Genomic DNA, 15,852 nt, shown 5'->3' on the forward strand with positions numbered 1-15,852 from the left:
CTAGCAACAGGTTGAGAAAGTCTGGAATCTGGAAGATTCCAGGTGAGAGATCTTTATATTTGATGCTAACTCGACACAGAAACACAGACCTACTGTTGCCATTTTGTTGATTGTCTTGTGCATTTTCCTTTCTTCCTCTCTTGCTGTCTTTCCTTTGTGATTAAGTGGTTTTCTCTACTGGTACACTTTGATTCTTTACATTTTATCTTGTGTGTATCTACTATAGGTTTTTTTTTTTTTTTTTTTACAATTTATTTATCTATTTGAAAGTCAGAGTTACACAGAGAAAGGCAGAGGCAGAGGCAGAGAGAAAGAGAGAAAGAAAGAGAGAGAGAGAGAGAGAGAGAGAGAGAGGTCTTCCATGCGATGGTTCACTCCCCAACTGGCCGCAACGGCCAGAGTTGTGCCAATCCAAAGCCAGGAGCAGCCAGGAGCCTTTTCCGGGTCTCCCGTGTGGGTGCAGGGGCCCAAGGACTTGGGGCATCTTCCACTGCCTTCCCAGGCCATAGCAGAGAGCTGGATCAGAAGTGGAACAGCCGGGTCTCAAACTGGCACCCATATGGGATGCCAGCACTTCAGGCCAGGGCATTAACCTGCTGCGCCATAGCGCTGGCCCCTCGACTATAGGTTTTTGCGTCATGGTTAACATAAGGCTTACCAAAACTGAAAACAACTTAACTTTGATCACATTTAAAAACAAAACAAAACAAAACAAAACAAAACAAAACAAAACAAAACAACTGTTACTGACGGTGCCACAGCTCACTTGGCTAATCCTTTACCTGCGGCACCGGCACCCCGGGTTCTAGTCCCGGTTGGGGATGCCAGATTCTGTCCCAGTTGCTCCTCTTCCAGTCCAGCTCTCTGCTGTGGCCCGGGAGGGAAGTGGAGGATGGCCCAAGTGCTTGGGCCCTGCACTCGCATGGGAGACCAGGAGGAAGCACCTGGGTCCTGATAGGCGCAGCGCGCCGGCCATAGCAGCCATTTGAGGGGTGAACCAACGGAAAAGGAAGACCTTTCTCTCTGTCTCTCTCTCACTGTCTAACTCTGCCTGTCAAAAACAAAACAAAACCAAACAAAGCAAAACAAAACAAAACAAAAACTGTTACTACGCAAATCCCTACCCTGCATTTTCAACTTTTGATGTCAAGACTTACATCTTTTTGTTATATGATCATTAAGAAATTATTGTGCTATAATTTTAGCTATAATCAGTAGAAAATTCATGAGCTCTATTTTAACTATAATTAATATATTCTATTCTTGCAAAATTACTAACAGTAGGTTTTAAGTTCTTAACACAAAAAAAGCCCACAAAGATAAATATGCAAGGAAATATATGTGTTCAATAATTCCATTTAGCCATTTCACAATGAATACATATTTCAAGACATGTTATACACAATAAATATATAATTTTTGTCAAGAAATATGTTTATACACATAAACAAATACATATATACAGATGGGCAGACAGTAGTTCAGGTCAGATTTTATCAAAAGCAAGAGTGGGGATTGGGGGGAGAGGGGAAGGAGGAGACACACATGCGACCACTTACCGCGGCATCAACATTAGCTGGTGAGTCTCCATTAGGGTCTGCCAGCATAGAAATGACACTTATCATGATGGTTTCCACAGTATGGATAGGCAGCCAACGTTCCTCTGGCTTTTCATAACCATATTTATCTTCCCCAGGCTCATGAAGAATAGAAATGCAAACATCACCATTTTTATCAACTGAAAAAGTAAAGAGTCTTGTTTAATACATCACTAATTTGGTTGTACATAAAATATCTATTACAAATAGAATTACAACATCACCTACACACGGATATGAAGGAAAGTAAACCATTTCCCCCCATAAATAGCTAACCAATAGACTCGGGATCAATTATTGAAAAGAAAAGATATTTTTCCCATCTTAAAATCAACTGAATGGGAGCCAGTGTCATGGTACAGTGGACTAAGCTGCTGTCTGTGATACCATCATCCCATATGGGTACCAGTTCGAGTCCCAGTTGCTCCACTCCTGATTCAGCTCTCTACTAATGTCCCTGGGAAAGTACTTGGGCTCCTGCACCCATGCAGGAGACACAGATGAAGCTCCTGGCTCCTGGCTCTGGCCTTGCCCAGCCCTGGCCGTTGAGGCCGTTTGGGGAGTGAAGAAGTAGATGATCTTTCTAACTCTGCCTTTCAAATAAATAAATACATGGGGGAAAACACACACACACACACACACACACACACACACACACAACTGAGCAACATATGCTCCTCTGGTTATCTCCTTTCTCTGGAGATTTTATATTCATCTTCCCTATTTACTTACTACTTAGGTACTTTTTCCCCCCTTTCTGAAAATTGACTTCTCCTTGTCAGCTGTTCTGGACAACATACTCTCCTGGGTAATTTTATCAATCTAAAGCCAACCCCCTTCTGGACCAATACAACTGACATGTTAACACCTTCCTGACACATTTTCCTCCATTTCATGAACCCTTTTTGTACTCATCTTGTAGTTTTCCTTTTTCTTAATCTGACTTTTGATATTATCCTAATCTCCAACTTTAATCATCCTTTCCCTAGGTCAATTAACTAATCCATTATATTGCAATCTTATCATCTTGTAACTTCCAATGCCATAAGCTCACTGCTGAATCCTGGACTAATTTTAGCTAACTGGATGTGCTAATTATACCTAAAGAAAAACACGCCCAAAATTCAATGTACCTAAGCCACACAAAACTTTTACCTATCATATGATATACCAATCACATAATTTTAAGTGCACAGTTTAATGGTTTCCAAATGGCATAGTTACGAGTTGTCCAGCTATCACCATAATAAATTCTATACTATTTACCATTACTCAAAAAAAGAAACCCTGTAGCTACCAGCAATCACTCTTCATTTCTCCCCAACTTTTTCTCCAGCCCTAGACAATCACTACTGCAGTCTCTGTGTCTCCAAATGTACCTGCTTTGGACACTTCATATAAACTGAATCATACACTATGCAATCTTTTGCCATTGACTTTGGCAAAAATTAGAATGTTTCAAGGTTCATTCGTGTTGAAACCAATTATCAGTACTCCACATCTTTTTATCCAGTCTATGGATAAAATACATTTTTGTTTTCCCATTCATCAGCTGACAGACACTTGGGGTGTTTCCACTATCTGGCTAATATGAATAACACAGCTATGAACACTAATGTTCAAGTTTCTTGTGGTCATATGTTTTTCATTTTCTTGACTTGTATAATAGGAATGGAATTGCTGGGTCATGTGGTTAACAATTTGAGCAGCTGCTAGAATGTTTCTAAACATCTGCACTAGTTTACACTCTTGCTAGTTGTATAAGACAGTTCTAATTTCACTACTTTCTAATCAACGTTTTATCTACCTAAAGTCAACCCCTTTCTGGCCCAACACAACGGACATGTTAACACCTTTGCTACAGCCATTCTACTGGGTATAAAATGGTGTTTCATTATGGTTTTGATTCTACAATGATTTCTGTGAATGGCCCCAGATGATCTCAAATTCTTAATTCTCCATTACCATACATATTTGGAAGTCAACAAGTAAGAGTTACAAAACTATCCTTCCTGCCTCTATTCTTAGTTTAAATTTTCCCTGTATCTTATCCAAACCAGTGATAAAATCCTCTATATCCTGGGGCCGGTGTTGTGGCTCAGCAGGTAAAGATGCCGCCTGCAGTGCCAGCATCCCACATGGGCACTGGTTCAAGTCTCGGCTGCTCCACTTCCTATCAAGCTCTCTGCTATGGCCTGGAAAAGGCATAGAAGATGGCCCAAGTCCTTGGGCCCCAGCAATGGCATGGGAGACCTGGAAGAAGCTCCTGGCTCCTGGCATGGGATTGGCACCGCTCTGGCCATTGCAGTCATCTGGGGAGTGAACCAGCAGATGGAAGACCCCTCTCTCTCTCTGCCTCTGCCTCTCTGTAACCCTGTCTTTCAAATAAATAAATAAATCTTAAAAAAAACAATCTTCTAGATCCCTGCTAGCTGCCTGGCTTCCCCTTCAAATCTTCCACCAGCATAAACAAAGGGAAAGAGAATCAAGATGGGGGCCAGCATTGTGGCACAGCAGGTTAAGTCACCACCTACCAGACCAACATCCCACACGATTGCAGTTTTGGGTCCTGGTTGCTCCACTTCCCAATCCAGCTCCCTGCTAACACATTTGGGAAAGCAGCACAAGACAGCCCAACTGTTGAGTCTCTGCCACCCATGTGGGAGACCCAGATTGAGTTCTAAGCTCCTGGCTTCAGTCTAGCCCAGCCCTAATCATTGCAGCCATTTGGGAAGTGAATCAGTGGATGGAAGATCTCTCTGTCTCTCCCTCCCTCTCTCTCTGCCTTTCAAATATATAAACCTACCTTTAAAAGAAAAAATAGTATTTTCTAAGTACCATTCCTTGACTCCTTCCTTCTGCCAAACATCTTGATGGTACCCTTCACTATCATCTCACAATGTCACCATTCTGTTTCCATGTGAGTCTCTTCCACAGACAGATTCTAATATCCTTATGGAAAGGGAGCCACCTTTGTACCTTCAGTGCCAGATAAATTCAGGTACTCTCTTATCCAGGTTTTCCTTCCTTTCTCAATTCCAAAATAAAGTTACTCCTTCTGTAACTTACTCTTTCTCTACCTGCCATTCCTGCTACATCACCTCATCAGGTATCCTTTCTTCACAAATTATTCTCTCTCCCAAGTCTTGATTATTTCTCTCTCTAATGTCTCTCTCAAGACCTACAAAATGAAAAGTCTCTTTAATATGGGAGGAAAAATCTCATTTCATCACTTGTCCTGTTTACCTACAGAGGCTACTGCTATCCCTTCTCTTACAGGAAGGGAAATCCCATGTATTTGCTGGCACAGATACTCTCATTTAATTTTCACAGAAAATTAAAAGCCTCAGGAGGCTTTGCATGGAATTACATGGCTAATTTGTGGCACAGCCAAAATTCAGAAGCATTATATCATCTTCTGAGATGGCTACAGACTGCCAATCACACATCAAGTAACTCAAACAAAAGCAGGAGAAAATGCCAAAATCCTAGAAAAAGCTAACTGTCAAAGGAACAAGGGGCACATGTCATCAACTCAAGGACCCGCACAGCTGCAGGGTTACTGCTAATGCCTTCTACCACTCCTACACCGTAGAGATTACCCCCTTCTTACTGCTACAAAAACCGGTATCTTCTATGATCACTGTTGTCTCAGAGTCTATGAAATATAGTAAGTAGTTCCCTTGGTTGCCAGAAGTTTTTCATTTGTCAGTTGCAGGCTCTCATAATATCCATTTTTTTCATCTTGAATTCAAGAATATACTTAAAATCCTTTTTATATGACCTCACTTAATTTACTCATTCATTACTCTCACTGATTTTTTTTTTGCTGAAACTAGTATATGCTTCTGTTTCTTGTAACCAAGGCTTGAAGATGATAAGCAGAATGCATATTAGTATAGCAGCCTGAAAAGACAATTCTGATTACATGCAGTCAAAATAATTAGAAAAGAAATGCACACAAGCTCCAGCATACAAATCAAGCTCAAGTTTGGGGTGACTATGTATAACAAAGCTTTTCTAGCTGCCCTTTGGCTCATAAAATAATTTTACATGGTAGCTCGTTTGGGGGTTAAAAAAGTCAATGTCATCACTTCGTACACAACAGCATTGGAAGCTTTCCAAATGTACGAAATACAATATGCTATTTCCATCAGCCAGCTAATGCAGTCAGAGGGACATTACTTTTTTACAGCTGAAAATACAGATGAGAGTTAAGAGCTGCCCATGGTCTAAAAGACAAGATGATAAAATACAAACACAAATTCAAATTAATGATTTCTAAGCTCTCTGTAACAGCATATCTTTAGATATCAGAGTGCTATAAAATTGCTTTTGGGTTGAAACTCTGAGTCTCAAAAAAAGCTGGGGGCTAAGAAAACAAAAAATTATCTTTTCCATGTGATCTTGTTACTCCTCTTTTAATACAAGGACAAATACACAATGAACATGGAGAACCTAGCACAAAAATTTCTCATTGACCTTGAAATCTTTAGTGATAAGAAATCATATTTGCAAACATAAAACTAGATGAACTTACCATTTGGGTGCCAGATTTCTGTAATGAATTTCATTTTAGGAGGCCGGAGGGGATAATCCTTTGGAAAAGTGAGGTGAGCCTTAAAAACACCACCTTCACTGGAGGAAAAAAAAAAAAAAAAAAAAAGGCAAATTCTTGCCTGTAAGCTCTTGCTTATAAGAACACAATCATTCAAACAAATATAAAACAAGAAACCAGCACTAGCAATAAAAATAAATTCAATGGGGGCCAGCATTGTGGCAAAGTGGGTTAAAGCTGTTGCCTGGGATGCTGGCATCCCAAACAGGCGTCAGTTCATGTCCCACCCGCTCCACTTCCTATTCAGCTCCCTGCTAATGGCCTGGAAAAAGCAGAGCAAGATGGCCCAAGTACTTGGGCCCCTGCCAACACGTGGAAGACCCAGATGAAACTTCTGGCTTTAGTCTGGCCCAGACCTGCCCGTTGCAGCCATATGGGAAGTGAACCAGCAGATAGAAGATCTCTGTGTGTCTGTCTCTCTCCCTCTTCTCTGGGAAATGAACCAGCGGATGGAAGAACTCTCTCTGTCTCTGTCTCTCTCTGTAACTCTGCCTTGCAAATAAATAAATAAATCTTAAAAAAAAAAAAAAAAAAAAAAAAAGAGGTACACAACCAATAGTCTTTCTCCTTTTCCCTTCCTTTCAAAGGCAGACAGGGAGCAAGACAGAAAGATCTTCCATCAGCTAACTGACTCACCAAATACAACAGTTGGCTAGTTTGGCTAGGGTCAAAGCCAGGAGTCAGAAAAGCAACCCAAGTCTCATATATGGGCGGCAAGAACTCAATTACATGAGCCATCACAGCTACCTCACAGGATCTGCTCTGGTGGGAAGCAGGGGTCAGGAACCAGAGTCAAAATCAAACCCAAGTATTCCCTGTGGGTTGCAAGCATTTTCACTTTTGGCAACTTTGAGAATCCTAGTCAAAGTCCAAATTTCCAAGAGGTCTCCCTTACTCTCGGTACTGAGTTATGGAAACCTCACAGGATCAGACACTATTATTTTACCATATTTATTTAAATGACACACAAAGTACTATATGCTGCTGTTGGAAACTCTGTCCAACATTGTTCTTTTTGTCACTATCATTCATTTACTTTCACTCACATTTCATAATTTATCCACTATTCTAATATCTGATTGCTTTTGTTTCTTATGACAAGCATTGGAACATTAAACATTCTAAACATTTCCTAGGCACAAGATTTTTACTCTAGAAATGAAACTGGTAAGATCAAATGTAAGTAATTGTTCAAAGCCACACAACTAATAAAAACAGTAGTAATGAACAGAGGCAGTCCTCAATGCCCAATTTCTTAGCATGACACGAGAAATGACATTCCCTCCAGAATTTCATTATACAACATATGTCTAAGCCTCTAAATCTTAAAACAGAACTGTAAAAAAATTTTCTGTTAACAATCTTCCAACTGTAAAAGAATGCTAACCAGAGAGTTTGGTTAGCTGATCCTTCATATTCTTTGCCAACCTCAGGTAAGAACAAAATATAGCTTAGTCCTTGAACAAACCAGCCAATAGTGACGAAAGAAAAGGAGAGTTATGGGATGGGCACTGTGGCAAAATTACACCTCTGCTCTGGACATCTACATCTGACAACCTAGTGCTGGTTAGAATCCTGGCTACTCCACTTCTGAATCAACTACCCACTAATGCATTCTGACAGGCAGCAGATGATGGCTCAAATGCTTAGGCCCCCGTTACCCACATGGGAGATGTGGTTGGAGTTCCTAGCTCCTGACTTTGGCCTGGCCCAGTCCTGGCTATTGCAGGCTTTTGGCACGTGAATCAGTGGGTAGGAGAGCTTGCTCTCTTTCCCGACTGCTCTGCCTTTCAAGGAGATGAGAACAAACATTTTTTAAAACAAAAAAGAGTTAAAGATAAAGAAGGTATGCACTAGTCACTAATACAAACACAAGATTTGTAATTATACTGTAATATCTGGGTTTCAAACTTAATCTTTAGAAACCTGTCGGGCCTACCTGAAATTTTTCATTTTTGTGGATATGGGTGGCTATCCACACTGTTTAATAATCAATCTGAAGATAGCAGGTATCCCACACCAGTTGCATAAAGTACACTTCATAGAATGAGAGCCTCAAGAATCTTTTCTAAATACCTTTACAAAGATTCAGTAATGGGTAGAGCAATAGTAAAAATTTACTGCTACACAAAGATGAGAATAATGATTAATTTAACACGCATGTCGAGCACTGGCACTTTCTAGCTACTGATCACACAGAACAAAAAAAGTGTGGAGTGCCCTCTAGTGACTACCTGGAGGTTAATGATGCTATCATGAAGCCTCGCATCAGACCTCACAGCATTTTTCCATGATCTAATCATCAATCGGAGAATTGAGCACAGAGGTGTGGGTGTCATCTAAGTTCATGCCAACTGACCTTCAACACTACAATATCTCCCATTACAGGCCTCTGCTGCCCTTCACAGGCTGTCATTTATTCCCAAGAACCAAGTACTGGCCCCCAAGAGCTCTCCTCAGACAACTCTGAGATAGGCTCCACACCCTTCATTCCCCTGAAGTAACTAAGAATATCACTAGCTTCCTTACTGTTGGACAACAAAAGCTTTTTAAGCATTCTATTAAGTACTTAATTCTGGGTAGCACTTCATTTTTGACAGGCAGAGACAGAAAGACAAAGCTTCCCTCCACTGGCTCATTCCCCAAATGCCCACAAAGGTCCTGACCAGGGCTCAATACCAGGAGCCAAGAACTCAATCCAGGGTTCGCACATGGATAGCAAGGACCCAAGCACTTAAGTCACTTACGTATTTCAGAAACAATTATATATTTTTAATACAACAGTTTTTCGACATTAAAGCTTGAAGTAAAATACAAACACCTAGTCAAATTCAGTACAAATGATACTTAAATACAGCCATTTCACTGCTCCTTATAAAGTAATTTCATTTGAGTTTGCCAAATATACTTTTAATCTCAATTAATTAAAAGAACTCCATTTTGAATGTGTCAGTTTCATCATACTTACTATAGTGTATCTGGAGGACCAATAATAAGGACTTCCCATCGGTAGAGATCATTGTCATCTATTAAACCTGCTGAAAAGCCTTCCACTGGATTTTTGTTGAGTTCTGTGGAAAGAGAAAAATTTGATCAAAATTTTTAAGCACATATCTTCACCAAACAAATTACAGAATTTGAGCACATATGTTCTAAGTTCTAAATCATTAACCAAATGTCCTCTAGGGGAAAATGTCACCTATTGGCCAAAATATTGCAATTTCTATACTCAAACTATGAGTAGAGCAAACCATCAGAAGATCGTGTGTCCAACTTAGCTCTTATCTTACTAGGTGATCTTATTTATTTATTTGTTAATTTTTAATTTTTGACAGAGTTAGCAAGAGAGAGAAACAGAGAAAGGTCTTCCTTCTGTTGGTTCACCCACCCGAAATGGCCGCTACAGATGGAGCTACCCTGATCCGAAGCCAGGAGCCAGGCGCTTCCTCCTGGTCTCCCATGTGGGTGCAGGGCCCAAGCACTTGGGCCATCTTCCACTGCCCTCCCGGGCCACAGCAGAGAGCTGGACTGGAAGAGGAGCAGCTGGGACTAGTACCCGGCGCCCATGTGGGACTTAACCAAGTGAGCCATGGCACCAGCCTTACTAGGTGATCTTTAAGAGACCTTGTTAAAATGCACTCTCTCTCTCTCTGCCCTTCCTTCTCTGTGTAACTCTGACTTTCAAATAAAATAAATAAATCTTTTTTTAAAAAAATGCAAGGGTGTTAACCTATGAACTGCATTTTAACCTTGCTTTGTTAGTGCATAGATAAATTTACTCAGTGCCAACTAGGTTTCAGACATACTAGAAAACTGAGGTGGGAAAAAGAATTGAGGGGACAGCACTGTGTCATAGCAAGTAAAGCCATCACATGCAACAATGGCATCCCATATGGGCACCAGTTCAAGTTCTGGTTGCTCCACTTCCAATCCAGCTCCCTGCTAATGCTAATGCACCTAGAAAGCAGTGGAAGATGGCCCAAGTGCTTAGGTCCCTGCCACCCACAAAGCTCCTGTCTTTGGCCTGGTATAGCCCCAGACATTTCAGCCATTTGGGGAGTGAACTAGCAAATGGAAGTGCTCGCTCTCTCGCTCTCTCTGTAACTCTGCCTTTCAAATAAATAAATCTTTAAAAAAAATACTGAGGAATGGAACAGAGCAAAGATACAATATGGACAACTGTTTTCTACATGTGCTACCTCATTTCTCATCTTTCTAGGCAACACTATTACACGAGTATTGCTCAATTTTCTCCAACACTGTACCCAAGAGTCTTGTGAAAGATTCTATAATCTACACAGAAATTACTTATTGTTGCATTTTCCATCAGAAGTCCTGTGGAGTTTTATAAATATAGGTGAGTAGGCTTTGAAAAACTAGCATTAATGGAACATTCTCCTTGAACATTTCTTTACCCTTCCCACAAACTATTATCATTTCTCAACTTTGACAACATACCATAAATTCTTAAAATATTTTAGACATTCTTTCTCTGCTTTTCTTCCACTGACATGATTCTTTCCTTTGCTTGTTTCATATAAATTAGGCAAAAGCAAGGTTGAAGAATGTTCACCTCAGTGTCCACAGTGTGGCATAGTGGCTTAAGCTGTCACCTGCATAACTGGCATCCCTTATGGGCACAGATTTGAGTACCAGCTACACTGCTTCTGGCCCAAGTGCTTGGGTCCCTGCACCCACATGGAAGACATGGATGGAGTTCTGGACTCCTGCCTTCAGCCTGGCATAGCCCTGGCAGTTGTGGTCCTCTGGGGGAGTGAACCAGCGGATGGAGAATGTGTGTGTGTGTGTGTGTGTCTCCTTCTCTCTATAACTACTTTTCAAATGAGTAAATACATCTTAAAATAAATAAATGAATTGATAAATAAATGTTCATCTCGCTTTTGCCCGTAGTATGGATACCTCAAGGTCTAGACCCATGAATAGAGAATTTTCAAAATTGTTTTTATTTGTCACAAAAGACAAAAACAAACAGACTGAACTCACATCTGTTTCACTCCCCCGAATGCTTCCAATAGCTGTAACAGGATGAACCAAATTTTGTAGAGTAGAAGTTAAACTAACAAAGTGAAAAATAACATGCAATTACTCAAAGAGTTAAACATAGAAATAGCATAAGACCCAGAAACTCAACTCCTAGGCATGTAGCCAAAAGAATGAAACCTACGTCCACGCAGGAAGTTGTACATGAATGCTTAGAGCAGCACTACTCATGACAGTCAAAAGGTGGGAACAACTCAAGTGTCCATCAAATGAATGAATAGATACGCAAACTGTGGTATACACATAAAGGAATTTTATACTGCCATAAAAAGAAATGAAGTACTAATAAATGCTATAACTTGGATGAACATTGAAAACATGATTTCGTCTACATGATATTTCTAGAAAAGGTAAATCCAGAGACAAAGAAAGCAGATTAGGTATTCCAATAGATTGGGGAGTGGGGTGGGGGAAGATGGGTTGTGATTATTTTTTAATTATTAATTGCAGGATAGAAACAAGCAGCAGCACAAGTGACTTAGAAGAAAACCAGAGGGCAATTCTATCAAAAAAGTCAAAGAAATGTATTTCAAGGAGAAAGTAGCCAACAATGACAAATACAAACTTTTTAGAAACGGAGCCTAAATTCAGTGTACTAGGCTCAGTGAAAAGAAAACTGAGGCTGCACTGGGCATAAGCAATTTCACTGCAATGGTAATAAGGCTGGATCCATGTAAGCAGTGTGAGCTGATGAAAGAAGGTCAACTGGAAAAATACGAGCAGAAATTTTTTGACAGTAGAAGGAAAAGTGTAGTAGTCACAGGTAAATAAAATTCAAACAAGTTTTTTTTTAAATAGGAAAAGCTGAAAAATGTCTAAGTATCTTATCTGCATTTGAATATTAATCTAAATACCGTACAACTACATTAAAATCCAGATGGATCACAAATATAAAACCTAACAGAAAATACATAATTTTTTAAAATATATATCTAATACTATATCTAATATATATGTAATATAATATATAATGTGAATGGAGGTGGCTTTTTTTTTTTTTTTTTTTTTTTTTTTTTTTTTTTTTTGACAGGCAGAGTGGACAGTGAGAGAGAGACAGAGAGAGAAAGGTCTTCCTTTTGCCGTTGGTTCACCCTCCAATGGCCGCCGCGGCCGGTGCACCGCGCTGACCCGAGGGAGGAGCCAGGTACTTATCCTGGTCTCCCATGGGGTACAGGGCCCAAGTACTTGGGCCATCCTCCACTGTACTCCCTGGCCACAGCAGAGAGCTGGCCTGGAAGAGAGGCAACCGGGACAGAATCCGGCGCCCTGACCGGGACTAGAACCTGGTGTGCCAGCGCCACAAGGCGGAGGATTAGCCTAGTGAGCCGCAGCGCTGGCCCTGGAGGTGGCCTTTTTAAGCAGACAAAATTCAACAGTTCAATTACACTACACAAAATATTTTTAAATAGAGTACTGCAATAAAGTCTAAATGTAAGTGTCTAGAAGAAAGTATTTGCAACACAAAAGGTGAAAGTCTAAGATCCCCAACACAAATAGAGTTTCCTATCAATCAAAACATGTCAGGGAACATGCAAAGAGTACAAATAACTGAGAAGAAGGGATAAAAATAGCTAACATGAAAACCTCACCTATGGGCCAGCACTGTGGCGTAGCAGTAAGGCCACTGTTTGCAGTGCCAGCATCCCATATGGGTGCTGGTTCGCGTCCCGGCTGCTCCAATTCTGATCCAACTCTCTGGTATGGCCTGGGAAAGCAGAAGATGACCTGAGTCCTTGAGTCCCTACACCAATGAGGGAGATCTGAAAGAAGTACCTGGCTCCTGGCTTCAGATGGGCCCAGCTCTGGCCATTGCAGCCATTTGGGGAATAAACCAGAGGATGGATGACCTCTCTCTCTGCCTCTCAAATAAATAATCTTTTTCTTTTCTTTCTTTTCTTTTCTCAGGCAGAGTTAGACAGAGAGAAATGTCTTCCTTTTTCCATTGGTTCACCCCCCAAGTGGCCGCTACGGCCAGCGTGTTCCGGCTGGCACGCTGTGCTGATCCGAAGCCAGGAGCCAGGTGGTTTCTCCTGGTCTCCTATGCAGGTGCAGGGCCCAAGGATATGGGTCATTCTCCACTGCCTTCCCAGGCCACAGCAGAGAGCTGGACTGGAAGAGGAGCGACCGGGACAGAATCCGGCGCCCTGACCGGGACTAGAACCCAGGGTGCTGGCGCTGCAGGCGGTGGATTAGCCTATTGAGCCACAGCTTCGGCCCTGAATTTGAATATGAATTTGTTGTAACTTTAAAATATGTATATTTTAAGTTCTGTTTTTAAAAAATGATCAGCCTAGCAACTTTAAACATCCCTTGTACCCAGAATAAGGTCTCCAAATATGAATTTACCATTAAAATGGACCATCACTCTTCAGAGAAGTAGCTGGCTCCAGGTCAAGGGCAAGAAATGCTCTTTTAAGCTCATTTCATATATACCAGATAAAAAGGAAGCTGACAAATAACACTATAACGACTTAAGAGCCAACTTAAAGAGGCTCCCACTGGCCAAATATGGGGCAATTTGAGTACCAATAAAGTTAATGAACTCAAAGAGTACACTTTCAAAAGTGTTTTTTGGTCCCCACAGCCTTGGAAGTTTGGTCACCAGAGCCTATGATAGGGTGAGGGTGTGGGAGCACCTCACAGTCCTACATGGGTGCCCACTCTCTTGCCAATCCATCAAACCAGACTCAAAGTCAGTGAGGAGCAAAAGATTTACTATTTGAAAGGCAGAGTAGCACAGAGTGAGGGAGAGACAGACACAAAGATCTTCCACTCACTGGTTTACTCCCTAAATGGCCGCACCAGCCAGAACTGGGCCAAGCTGAAGCCAGGAGCCTGGGACTCCATCTGAGTCTCCCACAGGCGTAGCAGGAACTCAAGAACTTGAGCCATTGTCTGCTGCTTCATAGGCACATTAGAGGAAGTGGAGGAACTAGGACACAGCTGGGAAAGCTTTCTGATGTGTGATACAGGAATCCTAAGCAGCAAGCTTAAACAACTGTGCCATAATGGATGCTCCATGTTTTGGTTTGGTTTGGTTTGGTTTTTTATATTTATTTGACAGATAGAGTTAATGAGAGAGAGAGAGACAGAGAGAAAGGTCTTCCTTCCATTGGTTCACCCCCCAAATGGCCGCTACAGATGGAGCTACCATGATCCGAAGCCAGGAGCCAGGTGCCTCCTCCTGGTCTCCCATGTGGGTGCAGGGGCCCAAGCACATGGGCCATCCTCCACTGCACTCCTGGGCCACAGCAGAGAGCTGGACTGGAAGAGGAGCAACCGGGACAGAATCCGGCGCCCATGCCCCATGTATTTTTTAAATCCATGAGTTTATAACTGTTATATCAAAAACAAAGAAGTAAGGATAGGATGCTTAAAAAATAAAAAGCAAAAGAACCAAGATTTAGGGTTCCTTTTCTATACAAATTTTTTTTGCTATTTAATCAAACAGCAATTACCATTTGATCAAATGAAAGCACTCTATAGAAAAGCTTCAGAGGCTGGCTCTGTGGTGTATCAGGTAAAGCTACCTCCTACCTCCTTTAGTGCCAGCACCCCATATGGGCGCTGGTTCCAGTCCCGGCTGCTCCATTTCCAACTCAGTTCTCTGCTATGGTATGGGAAAGCAGTAGAAGATGGCCCAAGTCCCTAGGCCCCTGTACCCATGTGGGAGACCTGGAAGAAGCTCCTGGCTTCAGACAAACACAGCCACTGCGGCCAACTGGGGAGTGAACCGGATGGAAGAAGATTCATATTCTCTCTCTCTCTCTCTGCCTCTCCTTCTCTCTGCGTGTAACTTTGACTTTCAAATAAATAAACAAATGTTTAAAAAGAAAAAGCTCCAGCTAAATTGAAAATACTTGCTATTTTTGTCATTTTAATATATAATTTTGCATTTTATATTCGCATTTAAGAAAGACAATCAGCCATTAAGTAACTCCTGACAAACAAGCCCTTATTTATGAAGGAGTCTTACCTCAAAAACCTGAATCTGTTCAGTCCTCTAGATTCAATTACCAATTTACAAAAAACAAGGACAGAGGAGCAGCCCCTGGTATTGCTAGGCCAGTTTGGATTCTTACGTCGCATATCAAAGTGCCTAGGTTTGATGCCCAGCTCTGCTCCTGGCTCCAGCTGTTGGGAGACCTGGATTGAGCTGCTGGCTGCTACCTTCAGTGCCAGCCAAGGTTGTTGCAGGCAGTTAGGGAGTGAACCAGCAGAAGCAAGCTTGGGAGCTTTCTGCCTCTCTATTACTTAAAAACAAAGAGAAGCCGGCGCCGCGGCTCACTAGGCTAATCCTCCGCCTAGCGGCGCCGGCACACTGGGTTCTAGTCCCGGTCGGGGCGCCGGATTCTGTCCCGGTTGCCCCTCTTCCAGGCCAGCCCTCTGCTGTGGCCAGGGAGTGCAGTGGAGGATGGCCCAGGTGCTTGGGCCCTGCACCCCATGGGAGACCAGGAGAAGCACCTGGCTCCTGGCTCCTGGCTCCTGGCATCGGATCAGCGCGGTGCGCCGGCCGCAGCGCGCCGGCCGCGGCGGCCATTGGAGGGTGAACCAACGGCAAAAGGAAGACCTTTC

At 42.0% G+C, this 15,852-nt stretch overlaps 1 protein-coding gene across 8 annotated transcripts in view; it reads right to left on the bottom strand.

Moving 5' to 3' along the window:
* UBE2G1 (ubiquitin conjugating enzyme E2 G1) overlaps positions 1-15,852 on the bottom strand; it is a 102,024-nt gene that overhangs the window by 18,999 nt on the left and 67,173 nt on the right. For 5 of the 8 annotated variants that reach the window (XM_070061254.2, XM_070061250.2, XM_070061253.2 and 2 more), the window contains 3 exons: positions 9,185-9,287; positions 6,139-6,231; positions 1,560-1,738 (listed from right to left, as the gene is read on the bottom strand). In XM_070061254.2, coding sequence (XP_069917355.1) covers positions 1,560-1,738; positions 6,139-6,231; positions 9,185-9,242 — 330 coding nt within the window. In that variant the 5' untranslated portion in view covers positions 9,243-9,287. Of the gene's footprint in view, positions 1-1,559; positions 1,739-6,138; positions 6,237-9,184; positions 9,288-11,220; positions 11,294-15,852 lie in introns of all 8 variants that reach the window. The other 3 variants (XM_017348822.4, XM_089318241.1, XM_070061252.2) reach the window with 2 other exon arrangements.

Source organism: Oryctolagus cuniculus, chromosome 17, assembly GCF_051225735.1.
Source record: "Oryctolagus cuniculus isolate XC-2025 breed Fujian yellow rabbit chromosome 17, ASM5122573v1, whole genome shotgun sequence".
In the NCBI taxonomy this organism is placed as follows: domain Eukaryota; kingdom Metazoa; phylum Chordata; class Mammalia; order Lagomorpha; family Leporidae; genus Oryctolagus; species Oryctolagus cuniculus.